The sequence below is a fragment of the Bubalus kerabau genome, chromosome 1, assembly GCF_029407905.1.
Source record: "Bubalus kerabau isolate K-KA32 ecotype Philippines breed swamp buffalo chromosome 1, PCC_UOA_SB_1v2, whole genome shotgun sequence".
NCBI lineage: Eukaryota > Metazoa > Chordata > Mammalia > Artiodactyla > Bovidae > Bubalus > Bubalus kerabau.
This window is the reverse complement of record NC_073624.1, coordinates 174,640,896-174,663,913: the sequence shown is the minus strand read 5'-3', so window position 1 is coordinate 174,663,913 and position 23,018 is coordinate 174,640,896. Positions and strand designations below refer to the sequence as shown.

Sequence of the window (23,018 nt, the reverse complement as noted above, 5' to 3'; positions counted from 1 at the left end):
GTGGTCTAGGAAGAGCGAGCTCCTCCCCACTCAGCTCTCTTCATTCAGTGCCGTCAGGCAGCTCTGCTGTGAGCTTCGGGGTGTGCTGCAGGCCCCAGCTTTGGCCGCAGATCTGGTTTGCCTGCCATGTTATACATATTTCTCAGCTCTGTGCCACCCGCCATCATTTCTTGGTGGTAAAAGGACAGCTGCGCCTGTGGGTTTGGTTCTGTTCCAGGTGTGATCTTCCCTACCTGGCCTCCAGTCCTGTTGTAGAGCCTCAGAGCAGGCACAAGGGGGCGCCCAAGAGCGTTGTGCGCCTGCTGTGCTAGCTTGTCTCCTCCGCCAGCTGGGGGCCCCTTGAATGAAGCTGTCCTAATCCCACCTAGGAGGCCACGGTCTCTCAGTGGGCATCTGTCTACTTGAGGCCTGGGGAATTCCAGGCATGAAGCTAATCCCACCCTGAGCTCCTCAACCAGGAGGCTGAGGCACAGCTAAGAATTCAGTTCTTGGTGGTGTCACCTTGGACAGTCCAGGCACTTTGTCCTTGGTGTCATCTTCAGAAGATCAGGGCACTGACTAGATTTGCTCAGCTGCCTTGAGGAGTCACTGTTGTGCAGGCAGTGGATACACAGGTCAGTGAGGGCCTGCCTTGTCTTCCAGAGAACCGTGGATGGGGAAGAAGCTGTGGCACAAAGAGGTAGTGTGGAGTGGGGGCGGGGAGAAGCATGGTCCTGGACAAGGGCACAGCCTCCCCTCCCCCACCTGTCCACGGAGGGGTTTAGTTGGCATGATGATCTTGGGTGGTTTCCAGAAAATCAGCTCACTTCAAATCCCACCTGTTCTTGGAGATGTTCCCAGGGCAGGTCTCAGGCATGGCTAGCCATTCTCATGGGAAAGACAGGCCCTGGGTCCTTGGTGACTGCTTTGCCCGTTCCAGCCCCTGGGGCTTGCCAGTGGTGAAGAACCTGCCTGCACACGCGGGAACGTAAGAGACACGTGTTCCATCCCTGGGTCGGTCGGCCCCCTGGAGGAGGGCGTGGCAGCCCACTTGAGTATTCTTGCCTGGAGGATCCATGGACAGAGGAGCCTGGTGGGCTACAGTCCATGGTCACTAAGAGTCACAACTGAGGTGACTGAGCTCACACAGGCCGCACCAGCGGCTCTTCCTACCTCCCTCCATTGCTGAGCCCTCTGCTTAGACTCCACAGATCACTGCCTCACTGGAGATTGTAGACCATACCGTGATTGAGGCACAGGACTGTCCCACACCAGACTGAGGGCACAGACCACATGTGTCACTGTGACCCCAGGAGGAGTTAAAAATAATCTAAGGGTCGTGGTGGCCAATGAACACTCTTCTACCCCCATCTGCACCACGTGGTAAGCCCTGATCTGGCAGTGCTGGGCCAGATTTTGTGTATTAATGCCAAAATGCCTACCACTAACATACTAATTAACTCTGAATAAGAGGACTATTTTCCTTCAACCTTGCCAACACCACGGGTGAACAAGCTGGTGGCTGAAAAGAAACCTTAGGATTTGCTTTCCCTTACCTGGAAAGCATTCTGCCCTGAGACAAATCGCTCATAGAAAAAAATCTCAGGAACTTGAATCGTTCCTCTCAGGGGCTGCTGGGTTGGTATGATACGGGCATTCCTTAGTGGCGCAGTGGTTGGGACTCCATGACTAACTGCTGGGGCCTGGGTTCGGTCCCCAGTCGAGAACTAAAGATCCTGCAAGCCTTGTGATGTGGCCAAAAAAAAAAAGCTCAGGTATGTGGAGCAAAAGGCTGAAGAAATTTCCCCATATCCATTATAAATGCTTTTTCCTCAGGGCAGTTCCTCCTGATGTTTAAGATATATTTGTCCGGCCAAATTTTTCTTGAATATTTGTCTAGATGATTTCATTAACCCTGTGATTTCTGGCAGAAATTCCTGGTTACCCTAAAGATTTCTTCTCTCCTTTCTCATTAATAGGTGTCTCCATATCTAGATGCCACCCAGGAAAAGTTTGGCAGCTTCCTTTCCATTAAAGGATGGGCATGTGAACTGGCAGTTAGCGATGCATGCATTTCCAGGAAATAATCTGGCTGGTTCTCCAGCAGTTGTTTGGCCATGAAACTCCTGATCTCTGTTCCTGGGGCAGGTCACAGCCCACTCTGAGCCTTAGTTTTTTCTTGTATAAACTGGAAATGGTGATCCCTTAGGTCTCAGGTGGGGGGCTTCAGATGAGCTAGAGGTTGAGAGGCCAGAAATGTCAGGTGGGAGAATATACCACCAGGAAAGTGGAAGGCCAGGGAGGGCCCCACAAAGGCCCCTCATGCACACCCATCCCCGCCTTAAAGCTCTGCCAAAATTTGATCCACATTACAGCTGGGGAATGGGGTCAATCTCATAGGAGGCCCTCAGCTTGCTAACACACCTATTCATACCCCCATCCTGCAGTCTACTCATCGTCACATAACCTTGTCCATTCACACCCCTACCACGTAACCACCCCTGGCAACTACCCCACAAAGCGTGCATAGAGCAGTCGTCCAGAAGCTGGCTAGAGGTGAGGACCACTGAGGTGAACCCTCACATCTCCAGTAGTAGTTGTGCCAGGACCAACCAAGCACAAAGGCCCGGAGCCAGGGAGAAATGGGCCCTTCTGTGTGGGCCTGTGGAGCAAGACAGGCCACTTGGATTGCTGGCTCCCCTCAACGGTCAGCTTGGGCCTAGGGACAAGACTTTTCTCGGGCTCACGCGGCCAACCCAAAGGTGGGCAGGAATCTGCACCCCACAGGCCCTTAGGTGCTGAGGCACTTCCAGGTCCCGCCCCTGGGCTTCTCCAGGTGCCGGGTGTCCCAGACTGGACAGGGCTGGGAGCCCTGGAGGAGAGCCACACCTCCCTGACCCACCCCGCACCTCACTTCTGAGTCAGGCAAGGCAACTGGGGGCCCCGGGTGACCCGTGGTAGATCCTGAAACCCAGAGAGACTCTGGGAACCACAGGATCAGAATCCTCAGGGCTTGGAATCAGGGAATCGTACAGGAAATGACAGCCACTGGTGGTAATAATTGTTTGCTTTTACTGAATGCAGGATGGGATGTTCAAGGACATACCCAGCAGGCCATGCTGGAACAGCTCACAACCTCTCATCTCTGACCCCTGCCCTGTCTCCAAGGAGACATGAGAACACTGGGGATGCCCAGTCAGCAGCCAGGAGTGGTGGCAGCAGAAATCTCCTCAGCACCCCGACATCCTTGCCCCTTTTGCTTAGACCACTGCTGCTGGGCTCTTGGGGACTGCCCTGCTCCTCTCCCCTATCCAAGGGGAGTCCTCGGGTCCTACCTGCCCTCCTCCCATCCCATAATTGGAATCACAGTCAGGGAAGGCATAACTGCTTCCCCTCCCTCCCTGCCCTCCTCCACACTTCTCCCCACCCCCCACCAACCACCCAGCAGGGCTTCTAATTCTGAGCCTATCATCCAGGAAATCCACAACATGTTCTGAATCTACCCATTTTTCCCCACCCTCAACCCCTGCCATGGACCTGGTGGGTTTTTCAGAACCTGTGGTGATTTAGTCGCTAAGTCGTGCCCAAATCTTATGACCCAATGGCCTGCCAGGCTCTTCTGTCCATGGGATTTCCCAAGCAAGCAAGCATGCCGGGGTGGGTTGCCAGTTCCTTCTCCAGGGGTCTTCCCGACCCAGGGATCGAACCCGGGTCTCCTTTGCAGGTGGACTCTTCATCAACTGACCCATCAGGGAAACTAGGTCCCTCATTTGCTCCAGACTCTCCAATTGCTCCCACCCAGTTCCCTCAGAATAAAATCCAGACTCTTTCCAAGGCTCAAGGTCTACAGTGATCCTCCCTGTCCTGCTCTTTCCAACCTCAGAGCCCTATCCCCAGCTCTCTTCAAACCTGGCTCATTCTCTGCCTGCAGGGTCCCCTCTCTGAGACCTCATATTAAGTGTCCCCCACCTCCCTCCCCCAGGCTGTCTCCATCTCTGACCTTGCTTCACTCTTGTCATCTGTTAGCTTCTGAAATGGGTATTCGTCTGCTGGCTTGATCAGAGCCCTGCGGCCATGAGCAGGGCATGTCCACCTGGATCCTGTTGTGTGCCCAGTGGCTGGTGCAGGGCCCTGCACACAGTAGGTGCTTAATGAAAGGGACTCAGCCCAAGTGTTGTCTGCAGCCTGGACCCTCCTTCCACCAGGGTAGGAGAAGAGAGGAGCTGGCAAGGGACAATTCCCTACCCCAAACCCCTTGGGAAGACAGGACAGCTTTTGCCCGAACTTGCATCAATCTGCATATATTTGCATGTTATTGCTTGGCTTTGTGGGGAATCTTCCAGCATTTCCCTTTCCCAACAGGTTTTTGAGGAGGATGCAGCAGAGAAGGGAAGGGAGGAGGAACGCGGTATCCTCCGCACCCTTCTGGCAAAGGCAAATGGTGTTCAGTTCAGTTCAGTTGCTTAGTCCTGTCCGACTCTTTGTGACCCCATGAACCACAGCACGCCAGGCCTCCCTGTCCATCATCAACTGCTGGAGTTTACTCAAACCCATGTCCATTAAGTTGGTGATGCCATCCAACCATCTCATCATCTGTCATCCCCTTCTTCTCCCGCCTTCAATCTTTCCCAGCATCAGGGTCTTTTCCAATGAGTCAGCTCTGCATCAGGTGGCCAAAGTATTGGAGTTTCAGCTTCAACATCAGTCCTTCCAATGAATATTCAGGACTGATTTCCTTTAGGATGGACTGGTTGGATCTCCTTGCAGTCCAAGGGACTCTCAAGAGTCTTCTCCAACACCACAGTTCAAAAGCATCAATTTGGCGCTCAGCTTTCTTTATAGTCCAACTCTCACATCCATACATGACTACTGGAAAAACCATAGCCTTGACTAGACGGACCTTTGTTGGCAAAGTAATGTCTCTGCTTTTGAATATGCTATCTATGTTGGTCATAACTTTCCTTCCAAGGAGTAAACGTCTTTTAATTTCATGGCTGCAGTCACCATCTGCAGTGATTTTGGAGCCCCCAAAATAAAGTCTATCACTGTTTCCACTGTGTCCCCATCTATTTGCTATGAAGTGATGGGACCAGATACCATGATCTTAGTTTTCTGAATGTTGAGCTTTAAGCCAACTTTTTCACTCTTCTCTTTCACTTTCATCAAGAGGCTCTTTAGTTCTTCTTCGCTTTCTGCCATAAAGCGAAGGGTGCATCCCAGCAGACAATAGATGCCCGTGTGGAGCCGTGGCATCACATCTCCAGGGAGGAGTAGGTCGGCTCTGCAGCCCTGCACGGAGACAGAATAAGACAGTCCTGGGTCAAACGAGAGGCTGCCTGGCGGTCACTGGACCCAGCTTGGGTGATGTGTGTAGGCCAGAGGAGGCCACCAGGGGGCGGCAGAGGCCGAGGAGGGTCCCAGTGCCCTAGGAGGACAGATTCTCAGATCCCTCCCGCTTATGGAGGAGAGAATCCAGCTTTTGGAGGTCCAGCTAGGACTCAAACCCAGGGGCCAGAACCTCCAGATGACAAAGTGTGGGTTTCTTGAGGGCATGACCCAAGACAAGGGACTCCCCCTTCCTCTGTACCTCTGGTCTCATTTGTGAGACATGCCAGACACTACTTCCCCAGGTAGTCATGTCCTTCCATTTTTTGGGAACATGGTCATAGACAGCCCCTCTGCCATGACCGCCATTTTACACTTAATGTCTGGCACAGAGTAGACTCTCAATACATGTTTGGTGAAGGAACCAATGAATACATGAAGAAATGAATGAATGAGGTACTTGTTCTGTGCCAGGCTTGTGTTACACAGGTTCAGTTTGTTCCTCTGAGGCAAGGGCTATTTTATGCCCATTTACAGATGGGGAAACTGAGGCCCAGAGAGACGCAAAGTCTCTCTCAAATATGGATGGCATTCAGGACTTGAAGGAACCTGTTGCCTTCCACTCAACTTAGCCTGAGGGCCGGGTTCGGTGATGCCCTCCTGCTAGGCTCTAGAGAAATGGAGAGGGTCTAAGTACCAATTGAGGGAGGGGTTCAAGCAGAGCAAATTTTCCCTATGGGACCCTGCAACCTTGAAAGTAACCCCAGTTCTGTGGGTGAGTGAGCTCCCCTTAGCTCAGGGTACAAAAGCACAACAGGGATCTGAAAGCTGGGCCACTGCTCCCAGCTGTATGGCCTCAGTTTCCCCACCTGTCCAAGGGAGACATTAACAGTTCATGGTCAGCGGAAAGTGCCCCACAAAGCAGGGGGAAAGGGGGCATTTGGGAGCCTCCCCCCAGCCCCCAGCAGCCACCTAAGTGTCCTGTCCACAGGGCGGAAAGGGTGCGGGTCCTGCCCTCCCCAGGTCTGGGGGCGGAGTCTCGCCGACCCGGAGCCCAATAAATCCGCCGCCCGCCGCCGGCGGGAGCTGCCCCTTTAAGCCCCACCGAGACCTCCTGCTGTCAGCCCTGAGCACAGCTCCCAAGGACGGGGACAGACGTCCGGGCGGGGGGACGTACCGCTTGCACCGGGCGCCTGGACGGAGCGAGAGACCAGGTGGACGGACAGACAGACGCGAAGACGAAGAGGGGTGACAGGGAGGCAGAGGAGCTGCGGCGAGGAGCCAGTTTTCTCGCCCAGGGAGCCCCGGGCCGCGGGGGCCCAAAGGGGACAGGCGCGTGGTGTCGCTGCCGCCGCTGAGCATCCTGCTACCTGCGCGCTGTCTTGCCTCCTCGGCCGCTGCCAACTTCCCTCAGCCGAGACACGCGGGGTGGCTGGAAGAGGCCGAGGACGCGCCTGTCCCCTCCCGCGCACCTCATGGCCACCGTCGAGGCAAAGGAGAGGGCCACGTTCGGAGCCTGGGACTACGGGGTCTTCGCCCTTATGCTACTGGTGTCTACCGGCATCGGGCTGTGGGTCGGGGTAGCGCGAGGCGGGCAGCGCAGCGCCGAGGACTTCTTCACCGGGGGTCGGCGCCTGTCCGCCCTGCCGGTGGGCCTCTCTCTGGCCGCCAGCTTCATGTCGGCGGTCCAGGTGCTGGGGGTGCCAGCCGAGGCCTACCGCTATGGCCTTAAGTTCCTCTGGATGTGCCTGGGACAGCTGCTCAACTCTCTGCTCACTGCCCTGCTCTTCCTGCCGGTCTTCTACCGCCTGGGCCTCACCAGCACCTACGAGGTACTGGGCAGGGACCCGGAGGGCCTGAGGACCTGCCTGACTGTGAACGCGGGGACGCGGCAGGGGAGGCCCTAAGGCTCTGAACCGTGGTGCAGGGGGCCGCACCTGCCCGCCCCGGGTGCTGTAACTGGGGCGCCTCCAAGATGGACAGGTGGGGAGGGTTCTGGGAAGAAGCCTCAGGCAGTGAGGCCGGGGCAGGAAGGAGGAAGAGGAACCGGCGTCCGGGTTCTCTTTGGTGGAAACTCGCTCAGGGCGGAGCCAGGCTCGGCCAGGGGCGCGCTCACACGTGAACAGGCACACCCCTGCCCCCTCGCCCCGCAAGCCTGGGCTTGCGTCCACCCGAGTGACTGCCTGGAGGCAGGCTCCGGATTCGCAATCCCGCTTCCCCGCAGCTTGCTTGCTACCTTCCTCGAGGGGTTGCCTCTCCGCTCGGCTTGCCCAAGACTTCGCTCCGGGGCAGTGAGCACGAAGATTACAATCTTGACCGGTCGTACAGTAGACAGCCAGTCACAGGCACTGTCTGTATCTTGCGAAAGTTGACTCAGAGCGGCGGCAGCCCCAGGGGAACGATCAGACATGAGTGGGAGCGTGTGGGACCAATGTGTGCACGCTTGATGGTGCAGTCCTACGGGCACACGCCCTATGCACAGGCGCGGGGATGGCGAGTGTGCACAAGTGTGTGCAGATAGATTGGAAAGGATGCTTGGCGGGAGCCCTCCGCCCCCCTCTCCCCCGTGGGCAAGAGTGTGGAGTTGTCCTCCGGTGGGCGGGCAGAAGCCAAGAGGGCGGGTGAAGGACCGACCCAGAAGCCTCGGGTCCCTGAATGGGGACTCTCCAGGTGACCACGAACCCTCGGCTTCTCCTTGTAGTACCTGGAGATGCGCTTCAGCCGGGCTGTGCGGCTCTGCGGGACCCTGCAGTACCTGGTGGCTACAGTGAGTGGCCTCGGCCCCGCGCTCGCCCCCAGGGTCCAGCTCGGGTCAAATATCTGATGGTCCCGCCCACAACCCCGCTCCCACCCCTCACGACCCCACTCCCACTCTGCAAAGCCTTGTCCAGGCCCCGCCCACAATCCTTCTGGCCCCGCCCCAGGAGGCTCTATTTGCAAGTCTGGCCCACCGGCCTCTCGCAGACCTCCTACCTGACCCCACCCCGATCCCGCGTGGCCCGGCCCATCTGCCCTCAGTCAAGTACCCCAACCGGCCTCCTCCCCCTAGCTCCTTCCTAATACCCTCTTCGCACAGGTGCCCCCCAACCTCCCTGCCCTTGCCCTCTATCTGCAGATGCTGTACACCGGCATAGTGATCTACGCCCCCGCGCTCATCCTGAACCAAGGTTTGAATGGGCGGGGGTGGGGAGGGGTGGTGGCGGGAAGGAACAAAGGCTTAGAGACTTGCCGGGGTGAGGGACAGCTCTAGGAGAGAAGAATCCTACTTGACTCCCCAAAAGGCCCCAGGACAGTGAAAGCCAAGCTTTTGGCCTGCAAATTGACCTAACAGGAGGGTTTCCTTGCAGTGACAGGGCTGGACATCTGGGCATCGCTCCTGTCTACCGGAGTCATCTGCACCTTCTACACTACTGTGGTGAATGTCCCTCTACCCCCACCCCACGTGGGGCTGCATGCCCACTGAGTGGGAGAGCCCCTGGGCAGGCCCATTCACTTCCCTCCCTTCCCTTTCTCCAGAGGAAGACTGTGTCCCAACTGGGCCTACTTCCTCATCTTTATTATGAAAGGTGATTTGAAAGGCTTATTGCTGAAAGTCCAAGGATAAGGCTTGGCTGGATCCAGGGGCTACAACAGAGCCCTCTGTGTTCTCTCCCATCTGTTAAGAACCTCATTAGCTCTGGGCTTCCATCCCTTTGGGCTTTATTCTAGCAGAAAGTGAGTTCCTGTTTCAGGATGGACTGACTGAAGTCCCAGGAGGGTTCTGTCTGTCTGGCACTGGTATTCAGTTAAGGATGAGCCATTCGCAGAGGTTTGGGGAGCTAGGATGTTCTGTTGGCTGTTCCTGGAGTTGGGAGCAAGATTAGCCTCACCTGAATGACCTGGAAGTGCGGAAGGGGCTTCTCCAAAGGAAACCAAGGAGCTGCCAAGGGAAGGCAAAGATGTGAAGGCTGGATGGGTAAAAACAACAGCTAATAATAACAGTAGTAGTAATAATTATAATAATAGTGGCAGCCATCACTCACTGAACACTTGTATGTGCCAGATGCTCTTCCAAATATTTTTCTTGTATTAATTAATTTATTCCTTGCAATGATACCCTGAAGAAGGTACTATTATTAACCCCATTTTACAGATGAGAAAACTGAGGCAGAGAAGACCATTGGTCCCAGCCACTACTGGAGGCCAGGCCAAATCCCCGCCAGGTCCCCCGCCTGACTCCTCCTCCCTCCCACCTCTGCTCTGCCCTACAGGCCGCAGACAGATCCCCATCTGACCCCCTATCTCCCTCTCTGTCACACCTTGCAGGGCGGCATGAAGGCTGTGATCTGGACCGACGTATTTCAGGTCTTAGTGATGCTGAGTGGTTTCTGGGTTGTCCTGGCTCGTGGAACTGCGCTCGTGGGTGGACCTGGGCAAGTACTCGAGCTTGCCAAGAACCACTCCCGGATCAACCTGATGGAGTACGTGAAAATGTAGAGGAAGATATGGCAGAGTGATGGAGCTGGCATCTCTGCCCTGGGAGAAGCCAGACAATGGCGCCTCCCCCAGGAAGCCCTTCTTGCTCCCCTCCCCAAACAGAAAACCTAGACAACACCCTGGCTCCTGCTCTCTGGGAATTGAAGGCTCTCTGAGATCCCAGTTAAGCACAGAAAAAAAATGTTTTTTGGATACATGTGGATGACTCAATAAACCCATGAACTTTTAGTCTGGCAAACTCCTGTTCACACTTCAAAACCTAGCCCCAAATGTCCCTTTAAGACCCATCAGGTCCAGAATAGGCATCTGGGGCAACTTGGGAGGGAGAAGTCAGCGTAGCATTCCCACATGGCTGACTTGCCCCGTCCTCATCCAGCTTTGACCTGGACCCGAGGAGCCGCTACACATTCTGGACTTTTGTTGTGGGTGGCACGTTGGTGTGGCTCTCCATGTACGGGGTGAACCAAGCACAGGTGCAGCGCTACGTGGCCTGTCGCACGGAGAAGCAAGCCAAGCTGTGAGTATTTGGCAGGGTGCCTCTGGGCTGTGCCGGCCCCTGCCTGCAACCCTGAGACCACCTTGCCCCTCCAGGGCCGTGCTCATCAACCAGCTGGGCCTGTTCCTGATCGTGTCCAGCGCTGCCGCCTGTGGTGTTGTCATGTTCACGTTCTACCTTGACTGTGACCCCCTGCTGGCGGGGCGCATCTCTGCCCCAGACCAGGTGAGTCTGGTCCAGGCTCCTAGGCCACCCTTATCCACCCACCCTCACTGTGAGCCTCTGGGTGAGTCTCTGGGGGTGAAGCTGGAAAAGTATTCCTAGTGGAGAGATAGTCTGTGCAAATGTCCAGAGGCAGGAAAGAACTCAACACAGAGGAGGATCTGGGAGGTAAGGCAATGTTATGGCGGAGGGGAGGGGCATTTCAGACTCCCTGAGGGATATCAAGGAGGCCATGGGACCACAGTTCAGCATGAAATGATGACACTACCCATAACGACCAGCTCTCACGTCCCAAGTACCTACACTGTGCCTCACGCCCCGTCATGAGCAGTTAGTTTCCCATCAAAATCTTTCAACATGTGATGAGGCCAAGACTGCCATGGCCCTTGATTTACAGATGAGGAAACTGAGGCAGGAGATCAGAAGTAAAGCAATTGCCTGAGGTCCACAGGCAAGTCGGGGTAGCACCAAGGCCAGGACCCAGACGTGCTCACTCTGGGAGGAGCTCTGACCATGGGGTTCAGAGTCCATGGGGTTGGATCCCAGACTGCCTGTGTAACCTCAAGCAAGGAGTGACCCCCTTTGGCCTCACTGGCTTCATCAGTAAAGTGGGAATGACTCAGGATCGCAGAGTCAGTCAACAAACATGCGCTGAGTGCCCACTGTGAGTCTGGTCTGCACTGGGTGTTGGGAATGTGCAGTGTGAGGACAGATAGATGCCCTCACCCTTGGGGCATTGCTGTCCTGGAGGTTGACCCCTGACTCCCTTCAGTACATGCCCCTGCTGGTGCTGGACATCTTTGAGGACCTGCCTGGAGTCCCTGGGCTCTTTCTGGCCTGTGCCTACAGCGGCACCCTCAGGTGAGTGACCCTGCCCTCTCACTTGGCCACATCTGAGCCCCTGGGGCCTCGTTGTAATGTTCTGAGCACGTCCAGAGTTTACTGCTCAGTCCCCAGTAAGTGGGGTCCAGTAGAAGGCATACCCTGGGCACAAGGAGCCCAGATCCGGGATCTTTACCCCTATTGCGCAGCAGGGTTACACTCAATTCCTTTCCTTTCCTTCTTTCTGTCCTCCCTCCCTCAAACAAATGTTTGTTGAGCACCTACGGGGCAGGTACTGCTGTTCTGAATACTGGGGCACAGCTGTGACGGAGAGGTCCCCCACTCCTGCCCTTAGGCCTCACGCTCTGGCAGTTTCAGATCTCCCCTGACTTCTGGTCACATCGCTGCTCCTGCTGTGACCACAGTCTATGTGGCTCTTCTCTGCACCCCATCACTGCTTTGTAATGAGACGTGTCATTCATGTCCTCGGTCATGGGTGTCCTTGCTCCCGTGAGGGTATCTCAGGTCTGCAGGGAGAGTGGGGAGGCGGACCTCTCCTCTGCTCTTGAAGGATTCTGTTGCCCAGGCCTCTGCCCTTGGGCTGGGCTGGGTCCTGGCAGGCCAGTTGGTGTGGGTAGCTGGGGGCCTCCTCCAGCAGGTAAGCCCTGGGGGCAAGAGGCGGCCAGTCCCTGAGGACACCCCCTCCTTTGTACTCCCCTCTTCCAGCACTGCGTCCACCAGCATCAATGCCATGGCTGCCGTCACTGTGGAAGATCTCATCAAACCTCGGCTGCCGAGCCTGGCCCCTCGGAGACTGGTCATCATCTCCAAGGGGCTCTGTGAGTTGGGGGGACCTGGGTGGGGGGCCGGGGCAGCCTCTCCCCACTGACAGAGCCATCCGCATCCGCTACAGCGCTCATCTACGGCTCAGCTTGTCTCACCGTGGCGGCTCTGTCGTCCCTGCTGGGGGGCGGTGTCCTCCAGGTAAGTACCCCACCCCCTCCAATCTTCCCAAGAGGTGAGGCATCATCTCTTTGAGACTCAGAGAAGATTATACATGTCGATGGCAGAACTGAGTTCTGACACGCCACCAGCAGGATGGCCACCGCCTGGCCTGAAACAGGGATGCTGGGAGATGGGAGTAGTGACCTGGGAGCAAGAAGGGCCTTCTCCTGGCATGGTCATGGAACCAGATTTGTCAAGAGAGCGAATCTGCATCTTTGGGAGAGAGATAAGAATAGGGGATCCCTTCCCCTTTAGAGAAACGGAGGCATAGAGGAGTCTCAAGACCGCCAGTAGAGTTCCCCAGGTCTTCCTTTCCCAGCGGGTAAACTGAGGCTAGGAAAGGTGGGGCGACTCTGCCTTCAGTCGCCCTCCCACCCACTCTCCCAGGGCTCCTTCACCGTCATGGGAGTCATCAGCGGCCCTCTCCTCGGAGCCTTCATCCTGGGGATGTTCGTCCCCACCTGCAACACACCGGTGAGTATTAATAGGCGGGTGAGGGACAAGGAGTGCCAGTGGGTCAACGTCGACCCCCGCTGACACTGGGTCCCTCACCAGGGCGTCCTGTCCGGGCTGGCAGTGGGCTTGGCGCTGTCGCTGTGGGTGGCCGTGGGCGCCACTCTCTACCCGCCTAGCGCGCAGTCCATGGGGGTCCTTCCATCGTCAGCGTCCGGCTGTGCTGTGCCCTCAGCCAACGCCTCTGGTCTCCTGGACCCTCTTCTCACTGCCAACGCCTCCAGCAGGGTCTCCAGGTAAACTCTGAGCGGGGAAGCGTGGCCAGAGAGAGTGTGGTTGCGGAGGGATCCTGAAGAGGAGTCCCTATTGGGAAGGAGAAGGTGCGGGGCGGGGCTTGGGAATCGGGGAGTAGGGCATTCCCCGCAGAAGGAAGAGAAAGTGCGAAGTCTCTGAGGTCAGGGTTCAGTGTATGCTTTCCAACTATGGTGAGGTTAGAGTGGATTTAATGGCAGAAGAAAGGATAGGAGATGAGGTTCAACCAGAGAAATTGGATTCTTTTTAAACTGTGATATCATTTACAGACCAAAGTAGCCATTTAACAGCGGTTTCTGGTATATTCACCAGGTTATCCAATCATCACCACTATCTCAAGAACATTTCCATTACCTCAAAAACAAAAAAGACAAAAGCCCCAAACCCTGTACAATTTAGCAGTCACTGCCCATTTCCACCTCCCTCTAGCACCTGACTTCCCTGGAGGCTCAGACGGTAAAGAATCCACCTGCAATGCGGAAGACATGGGTTCAGTCCCTGGGTCGGGAAGATCCCCTGGAGAAGCGAATGGATACCTAGTCCAGTATTCTGGCCTGGAGAATTCTATGGACTGTAAAATCCATGGGGTCACAAATGGTGGGAAAGGACTGAGCGACTTTCACTTCTAGTCCCAGGCAACCACTAATCTACTTTTTGTCGCTATGGCCTTGCCTGCTGAGCACGTTTGGTATAAATGGAATTGTGCACCATATGGCCGGTTGTGCCCAGCTTCCTTCACTCAGAATGATGTTTTTAAGGGTTGTCCACACTGGAGTGTGTCCCACTGCTTCATTCTTTTATGACCTCAGAGTATTTCACTGTAGGGATGGACCAGTTTGGTTTATCCTTCATCAGTCGATGGACATTTGGGTAGTTTCTACTTTTTGGTGAGTGTGACTAGTGCTGTTATGAATGTTTGTGTACAGATGCTGGTGTGGACATATATTTTCTTTTTTCTTGGTATATACCTAGGAGTAGAATTGCTGGGTCATATGGTAATTCTATATTTAGCATTTAAGAAACCACCAGATTATTTTGCATAGCCACTGCATCATTTTACATCCCTACCAGAAATATATAAAGATTCCAACTTCTCCACATCCTGCCAATACTTATTATTATCCCCTTCTTTTTTTCTGAATTCTAACCATCCTACTGGGTATGAAATAATACTCATTGTAGTTTTGATTTGCATTTCCCAACGGTGACCCACTCCAGTACTCTTGCCTGGAAAATCCCATGGATGGAGGAGCCTGGTGGGCTGCAGTCCATGGGGGTCGCTAAGAGTCGGGCATGATTGAGCGATTTCACTTTCATGCATTGGAGAAGGAAATGGCAACCCACTACAGTGTTCTTGCCTGGAGAATCCCAGGGACAGAGGAACCTAGTGGGCTGCTGTCTATGGGGTCGCACAGAGTCGGACACGACTGAAGTGACTTAGCAGCCGCAGCAATGACTAATGATGTTGACAGTCTTTTCATGTGCTTATTGGCCATACTTATATCTTCTTCGGACAAATGTCTTCTCAAATCCCTTGCTCATTTTTAAATTGGGTTATTTGTCTTTTCATATTGAGTTCTAATTTATATGTTCTTTATATCTTTATTCTTGATATTAGATCTTTATCAGATGTATGATTTGCAAATGTCTTCTCCCATTCTCTGGGTTATCTTTTCATTCTGTTGACAGTATCCTTTGATACACAAAAGTTTTCCATTTGGATAAAGTCCAATTTATCCTTTTTTTTTTTTTTTTTTTACTGGAGTCGGTTTCCATTTCCTGCTCCAGGGGATCTTCCTGACCCAGGGATCAAACCTGCGCCTCCTGCATTGGCAGGCGGGTTCTTTACCACTGAGCCACCTGAGAAGTCCCTCTGTGTTTGTTTTGTTTGGCCGTGTTGTGCTGCTTGTGAGATCTTAGTTCCCTGACTAGGGGTTAGACACAAGCCCTCAGTAGTTAAAGCATGGAATCCTAACCACTAGACCATCAGGGAATTACCTCCGTTTTCTTTGGTTGCTTGAGCTTTTGGTTTCATATCTAAGAAAGTATTGCCAAACCCATGGTCATAAAGATTCATACCTGTTTTCTTCTTAGAGCTTAATTTGGTTTGATTCTGAGGGTGATAAGCAGAAGCAGGAGGCAACCTGAGTTACATTTTATTTGTATGTGCTCAGTCATGTCCAACTCTTTGCAACTGTAGTGGACTGTAGTGTGCCATGGAATTTTCCAGGCAGGAATACTGGAATGGGTTGCCATTTTCTCCTCCAGGGGATCCTGACCTAGGGATGAAACCCACGTCTCTTGCACCTCCTGCACTGGCAGGCAGATTCTTTACTGAGCCACCTAGGAAGCCCTGAGTTATGTTTTAGTAATGTTCCTCTGCTTGTGTGTAGACATTGCCTGAAGGTGTTGGTGGGATAGCAAGAAGGAAGGAGAATTGGCATACATCCAGACAAGCAATCATGAAGGACTGGGCTGGGTTGTGAGAGTGTAGACAGGAGGAAGCAAATGAAATGGATTTTAGATTCATGCTCATCTCTCTCTCTCTCTTAGCTTGGAAATGGACCCTGATCAGCAAACCTTAGCTGACAACTTCTATGCCATTTCCTATCTCTATTACGGTGCCTTGGGCACACTGTGCACTGTGCTATGTGGAGCCCTTGTCAGCTGCCTGACGGGTAAGGAGGGCATATGGCATCCTTAGAGGTCACCCTGTCCACCTTCTGCCTCTAGGACCCGCAGGGAGGGGGAGGAGGACCGTTCTGTCAGTCAAGCGGCCACTGTATACTAGCCGCATCTGCACCCTTTTGCTGCATCGCCTTCATGACACCCTCCACCTTGTGGGATTTGTCCTATTTTGCAAAGGCAGAAACTGAGGCATCCCCTTTCCACCTCTCTATTCTCTCTTCAGCTCCAAAGATAATGTCTTTGCTGGAGGATGTGGGATGGTGGGGGAGGGGGGTGGGTGGGTCCACAAGACGCTGTCCTTGGTGCTGAAATATCTTTTCCCCGAAGTCTTGGCAACTCCGTGCCCTTCTGGAAACTCTGAATCCTGTCAAGAAGTGGAAAGAGATTAAAAGAAATCAATAGTGATAAGAATACCTATTCTCTCTTCCTGAGTCTCAGACTTTCCATTCACCAGGGCTCTACTGGGTCCTTCTCCAAGTTCGGCAATATTCTAGACACTGGGGACACAGCAGCAAATGGAGCCATGTGCCGGACCCTCCTGGCCACCCACTCTTGTCTATTACAACCTCTCACTGTGTAGATGAGAAAGTGAGGCCCAGAGAGGGGCAGAGACTTGCCAGTGTTCCCAGTGGGTCACTGTCGGATCTGGGTTTGGAAGCCATCAGAGATCCCCCTTTTCCTCCCCAGGGCTTGGTCTCCAGTTTCCCTGCCACCCTCCCTAAATAACTCCATTTTCTCTCTGCCCCCTCAGGCCCCACCAAGCGCAGTGCCCTGGGTCCCGGTCTGCTCTGGTGGGACCTCATGCGGCAGACAGCATCAGTGGCCCCCAAGGAAGAGGTGGCCACCCTGGATGATGGTTTGATGAAGGTCAGTCTCAGGGCTGGGATCCCAGAGCAGGGGGAGGGGCAGTGAAGTGGCTTCAGGTGCTCTGTTTGTGACGTTAACTCAGGGAAGTGACATGGTGAGTCACCGTCTTCGTCTTTCTCAACTTCTTACCGCCAGTGGAAAGGTGCAGCTGGGAGCTAGTACGTCTTCAACGCTTTCTATTACTCACTTTAACAAGGACTGAGCAGACTTTCATACTCTTCATTTTCATTGTATCTGTTTTTACAAATGCCTCCAGTCTATGACAAGTGAAGCTGGCTTGCCTTTCAGTTATTGACATAAAGTCTCTCCTGAAAATAAAATTGCTTAATTCAAAAGTGAGTCAACTTAGAAAAAATCTTACATAAGAAACATGATAGGGGGTAGACCAACATTGACCAGAGCTGTGTGGTTGCTATGGGAATGCCCTGAGTTTAGGAAACACTGTCCCTGGGGGGTCTGACCCAGGTCTGCTCCTGCTTTGGATTCCCCATTTCATTCCTTTATTCATTAAGCACTAGCTGTGTACCCAGACATGCTCTGGCAGGGGCAGAAGGAAGCTAAAGCAAGAAAGGAATAGGGTCTAAGCAGGTGGTGAGTATTAGGAAGAAAATAAAACAGGATATGGTGATGGGGGTGGCCTCTTGGATGAGGTGACATTATTAATGTCCAGAATGAGAAGGAGACAACTACTGGGAAATCTGAGTGAAGGAGGAGGGCACAGCAGGTGCAAAGGTCCTGAGGTCAGAGCAGACTCAATGGTGAGGGCAGGGATTTGGGATTTGAAGTGTTTTAAAGCTTCCTCCAGCTGCTGTGGGGAAATAATTTGTTTTCTTGAAGAATAGGTGGAGTCAGAGAAAGGAGAGGTACAGGCATCCATGGACGCATGGACGGGCTGGACCATAGGTGACACAGCCATGGGGGAGAGAAGTGGGTGGAGGTTTTGGAGGCAGAAGGGACAGGACTTGCCAAGGTGATATTGTGCCACTCTTCCCAGGCTCTGTCCTCCCAGAGCTTCTGTCCCCATCTGGAGAATATCTGAGCTGACACGGCAGAAGTGGAGGCTCTGACAGGGACTTTCTTCTCTCCTTCCCCCAGGGTGCTGAGGAGTTGCCCGCTGGAACCAAGAGGCCTTCTGACTTTCTGCCCACCGATGAGGACCATCTGCTTTACCTGGGTCAGAAGGAGGTGAATGGAGCTGGTTCCAGGCCACCAGGCAGTGAACACGACAAAGGTCTTGACTTGAAGGAGACAGACCTCTGAACTAGTTGGGGACTGACCACCTGGGATGGGACCTCAGGGGGCCCATCCCAGACCATGGGCCAATGGCCTTGGGCTCTGATTGGTTAGGTCACATCATATGCAAATAAACTTGGGGCTGCACAACCCCGCCCTATGGGAAGAGGTGAAGCCCTGCTTCCAGAAGATCATCTGATCCTGCCTCCTGCTTCCAACCAGCCCCAAGTCTTAGATGCTATACCCCTGCCCATTCTCCCCAAACAGCCAGAGTTTTCTCTACCTATAAGAGAAAGAGGTTGGAGTCCCCTCTGGACAACATAGGAAACCCCCAGGCCCAACATTGGAGTCTGAGAAAGACCCCAGGTCTTCCTGGGAGATATCTGAACCTTAACAATGATTTTGGAGGTCCTCAGGCCCAAATTCCTGTAACTCACTTCACAGATAGGGCAATTGAGGCCCGCAAAGGGCCACTGACTTGGCCAAGGTCACAGAACAAAACAGACTCATTGAGAGCTGGAGGTCAACTCTCCCTCCTTCATCTCCTCCTTGTTTTCCTCCCTTTGGCCTCTGATCTTGGGAGCAGAAAGACAGGAGAAAGGAGAAATAAGGTTGTCAGCCTTCCTGCTGTGCCTGGACACTTTTACCCATCTCATCCATTAAGGACCATGGACCAACTTTACAGAGGAAGAAACCGAGGCTCAGCAAGTCCAGTCAGGGAAGGGACAGGCCTGGGTGCTGCATGATACTGAGGCTCCATCAATGACATGTCACTGGTGTACAGAGTAAGATGGGCCAGGTGAGCTCACATACCAGAGACGCGTCTGACTGTCTGGCCCTTGGTTGGAGTCTTCATCCACACACATCAAGTAAATGGACTCTTGATGTTCTGTCCTCTCTGAAAAATCATTCTGGCTGTTACCTTAAATCTCCACAGTCAGATCTGAGTGCAAATCTCTGTATCTCTTGCCTCGAGCCTGCGAAGAATAATCCTGAGTATTTAAAAGCATCAGAGCGAGGTGATCACTCCTGTACCAGGGTGCCTTATACTGTCCTTCCAGACACATAGCTCCCTCTCCCCTCCTCACTCACTCCTGAAGCCTCCCCTCCTCACCCCATCCATGCATCAGCCCTTTTCACTCCATCCACGCATCAGCTGCTAGGGTTTCTGAGAGCTGTCTGTACACACCTCTATCCATGCAGCTGACATGGTTCCCATGGCCTCCAGGGAACTATGCTCTACTCACTTAGAAGTTGGGGCCCCTGTACCAGGTTCAGTATGGTACCCTCAAAATTCATGTCTACCTGGAAACTCAGAATGTGAACTCCATTAAAAATAGGGTCTTGGCAGGTATCCTTAATCGAATTAAGATAAGGTCATACTGGATTGGGATGGGCCCTAAATCCAATGACTGTGTCCTTATTAGAAGAGGAGAAAAGACACAGACACACAGGGAGAAAATCATGAGGACACAGAGGCAGAGATTAATGTACCTATAAGCCAAAGGATGCCAAGGATTCCTGGAGCCACCGGAAGCTGGGAGAGGGGTACAGGAGGGATTCTCTCTTAGAGCCTTCAGAAGAAGCATGGCCCTGCCAACATCGTGATTTCACACTTCAGGCTTCCAGTACTGCTTAAAAAAAGAATAGTTTCTATTGTTTTAAGTTGTGGCAGCCTCAGGAAATGAATACATCCCTCCTGATCTCTCAGCAGCCTGAAACTCTCTGCAGGCTGTTTTATGGATACCTTTAGATTTGGACTTAAAAGTGACCATCACAAATTTTGAATCCATGACTGAATAAAGTGGGACAGACTTTGGGCTCACTGATGGTCCTTCCTCAAAGCAGAGCCTAGATTTGGGGAGGGGCAGTGGTTGGGGCTAAGGCTGCCTAATGCAGGCAGAACAAGCTGATCTGGCTGCTGTTTTAGACATCCAGCCATGTTTTCCTGGGTAGTTCATCCCTTAATATTGCCGAATAATACTCCACTGTATGGATGGACCACAGTTTGTTCATTCATTCACTCACATTCATATTATTTCCAGCTTTTAGCTATTGCAAATAAAGTTGCTGCTAAGAACATTAGTGTACAAGTTCTCTAACATACACTTGAATTTCTCTTGGGTCAATTCCTAAGAATGAAATGGCTGGGTCCAGTGGTTGCTGCTGCTGCTGCTAAGTCGCTTCAGTCATATCTGACTCTGTGTGACCCCAGAGATGGCAGCCCACCAGGCTCCCCCATCCCTGGGATTCTTCAGGCAAGAACACTGGAGTGGGTTGCCATTTCCTTCTCCAATGCATAAAAGTAAAAAGTGAAAGTGAAGTCGCTCAGTCGTGTCCGACTCTTAGCGACCCCATGGACTGCAGCCCACCAGGCTCCTCCGTCCATGGGATGTTCCAGGCAAGAGTACTGGAGTGGGGTGCCATTGCCTTCTCTGGGGGTCCAATGGTAGGTGTATGTTTATTTAAGAAACTGTTGGGACTTCCTTGGTGGCTCAGTGGTAAAGAATCAGCTGCCAATGCAGGAGACACGAGTTCGATCCCTGGCCTGGGAAGATTCCACATGCCATGGGGTGACTAAGCCCATGCCCCACAGCTAGTGAAGCCGGCCATCCTAGAGCCGGAGCTCTGCGACAAGAGAAGCCACTGCAATGGGAAGCAACAAAGAGTAGCCGCTGCTCGCCACAACTAGAGGAAGCCCAAGCGCAGCAACAAAGACCCAGCACAGCCAACAAAGTAATCCATTTTTTAAACTGTCAAACTGTTTTCCAAAGTTGCTGATTCATTTACGTCACAAACAAATGTATGAGTTTCAACTGCTCAAAATACTTGACAGAACTTACTCTGGTCCACCCTTTTAATGTTTCCCTTTCCAGTGGCTGTGAGGTAGTATCTCACGGCGGTGTTGATTCATATTCCCTGATAACCGGAGATGTTGAACATCTTTTCACATGCTTGTTACTCATCCATGTAGTTTTGGCCAAGTGTTGTTCAAACTTTTGCCCAATTTTTTTTTTCTTTTGCCCAACTTTCAGTTCGATTTTTTATTTTCTTATTGCTGCAAAAATCATTTTTATATTCTGAATACAAGTTCTTCACTGGTTATATTTTCTTCCAACTTGTGTCTTGCCTCTTCAGTTGCTTAAGATTGCCTTTGAAAGCTAAGAATTGTAGCTTTGCTTGACCAAAAATTATCTTTTTCTCCCCCTTTTTCTCTTTGTGGCAAAGTTTACATAAAAGTCGTGATTTTAACCACTTTTAAGGGTATAGTTCAGTGGCATTAAGTACCTTCACATCATGTACGATCACCACCATCCATCTCTAGAACCCTTTACTGATCTGAAAGTGAAACTCTCTGGCCATGGATACCAATTCCCCATTCTCCTCTCTGTCCAGCACCTGGTAGCCACCAGTATATTTTCTCTGTCTATGAGTTTGACTATTCTAGGAGTTCATTTAAGTGGAATCATATGTTATTTGGCCTTTTGTGTCTGGCTTATTTTATTTATAATAATGTCTTCAAGGTTCATTCATTCTGTAGCAAGCATCAGAATTTCCTTCCATTTAAAGGCTGATTAATATTCAATGGTATAGATATATACATTTCCTTTATATATACACACCATATACCATATTTTATTCATCCATTCATCCATCAGTAGACATCTGGCTTGTTTCCATCTTTTAGCTATTGTGGATAATACTGCTGTGACGTTAATAGCAAAATATCTTGTCAATATTTGCTTTCATTTCTTTTGGGTTTTTTACCCAGAAGTAGAGAACTAGGGCTTCCCTGGTGGCTCATTGGTAAAGAATCTGCTTGCAATGCAGGAAACCCTAGTTCAATCCTCGGGTTGGGAAGATCCCCTGGAGAAGGAAACGGCAGCCCATTCTGATACTCTTGCCTGGGAAATCCCATGGACGGAGGAGCCTGTTGGGCTGCAGTCCATGGGGTCAGAAGAGTCACACATGACTTAGCAACTAAACCACCACCACCACCAGAAAACTGGATCATTTTGTAGTTCTGTTTAATTTTTTAAATACAGTTTTCATCCCTATTTTAAATACTGTTTACATTCCTATCAAATATTAACAGACATAAAAGGAGAAATTGCCAGTAACACAATAATAGTAAGGAATTTTAACACCCCACTTACATCACCTGACATGTCATCCATGTAGAAAATTAATAAGAAAAATAGGCCTTTAGATATGTGGAATCTAAAAAATAAAGCAAGTGAATGAATATAAAAAACAGAAAGAGACTCATGTATATAGAAAACACACTAGTGATTACCAGTGGGGAGAGGGAAGGCGGGAAGGATAAGATAGGAGTGGAGTAGTAAGAGGTACAAACTAATATGTATAAAATAAATAAGCTACAAGGATATACCACAGGCATATAACCAATATTTTATAGCAACTCTAAATGGAGTATAATCAATAAAAAGTTTGAATCACCGTGTTGTACAGCTGAAACCAATATAATACTATAAACCAACCATACCTCAATAAGAAAAAAGGAAGTAATGCAACTTTTAAAAAACCTCCTTTTTCTGATTTGGGGGTGTTGATTTATGTCCTGCAATGTAAGGATTTCCTTTTCCATATCATATATTTGATTTTTAAAGTGATTATTATTTTTTTGGTTGCTCTTGGTCTTCTTTGCTCAGTTCAGTTACTCAGTCATGTCCGACTCTTTGCTACCCCATGAATCGCAGCACGCCAGGCCTTTCTGTCCATCACCAACTCCTGGAGTTCACTCAAACTCATGTGCATTGAGTCAGTGATGCTATCCAGCCATTTCATCCTCTGTTGTCCCCTTCTCCTCCTGTCCCCAATCCCTCCCAGCATCAGGGTCTTTTCCAATGAGTCAACTCTTTGCATGAGGTGGCCAAAGTATTGGAGTTTCAGCTTCAACATCAGTCCTTCCAATGAACACCCAGGACTGATCTCCTTTAGGATGGACTGGTTGGATCTCCTTGCAGTCCAAGGGACTCTCAAGAGTCCAATACCACAGTTCAAAAGCATCTTCGGCACTCAGCTTTCTTCACAGTCCAACTCTCACATCCATACATGACCACTGGAAAAACCATAGCCTTGACTAGATGGACCTTTGTTGTCAAAGTAATATCTCTGC

The 23,018-nt window shown here is 51.7% G+C and overlaps 1 protein-coding gene across 1 annotated transcript; it reads left to right on the top strand.

The window, feature by feature from the left end:
• Positions 1 to 12: 12 nt before the first annotated feature.
• Positions 13 to 20,065, top strand: SLC5A5 (solute carrier family 5 member 5). Its single transcript, XM_055541550.1, has 15 exons — positions 13 to 7,136; positions 8,006 to 8,071; positions 8,420 to 8,471; positions 8,652 to 8,719; positions 9,610 to 9,764; positions 10,157 to 10,297; positions 10,372 to 10,501; positions 11,271 to 11,359; positions 12,047 to 12,159; positions 12,234 to 12,304; positions 12,713 to 12,799; positions 12,881 to 13,074; positions 15,644 to 15,768; positions 16,530 to 16,645; positions 17,741 to 20,065. Exons 1-15 carry the CDS (start codon positions 6,780 to 6,782, stop codon positions 17,903 to 17,905), a joined length of 1,929 nt encoding a protein of 642 aa, XP_055397525.1. The 5' UTR covers positions 13 to 6,779; the 3' UTR covers positions 17,906 to 20,065.
• The last annotated feature ends 2,953 nt before the right edge of the window (positions 20,066 to 23,018 follow it).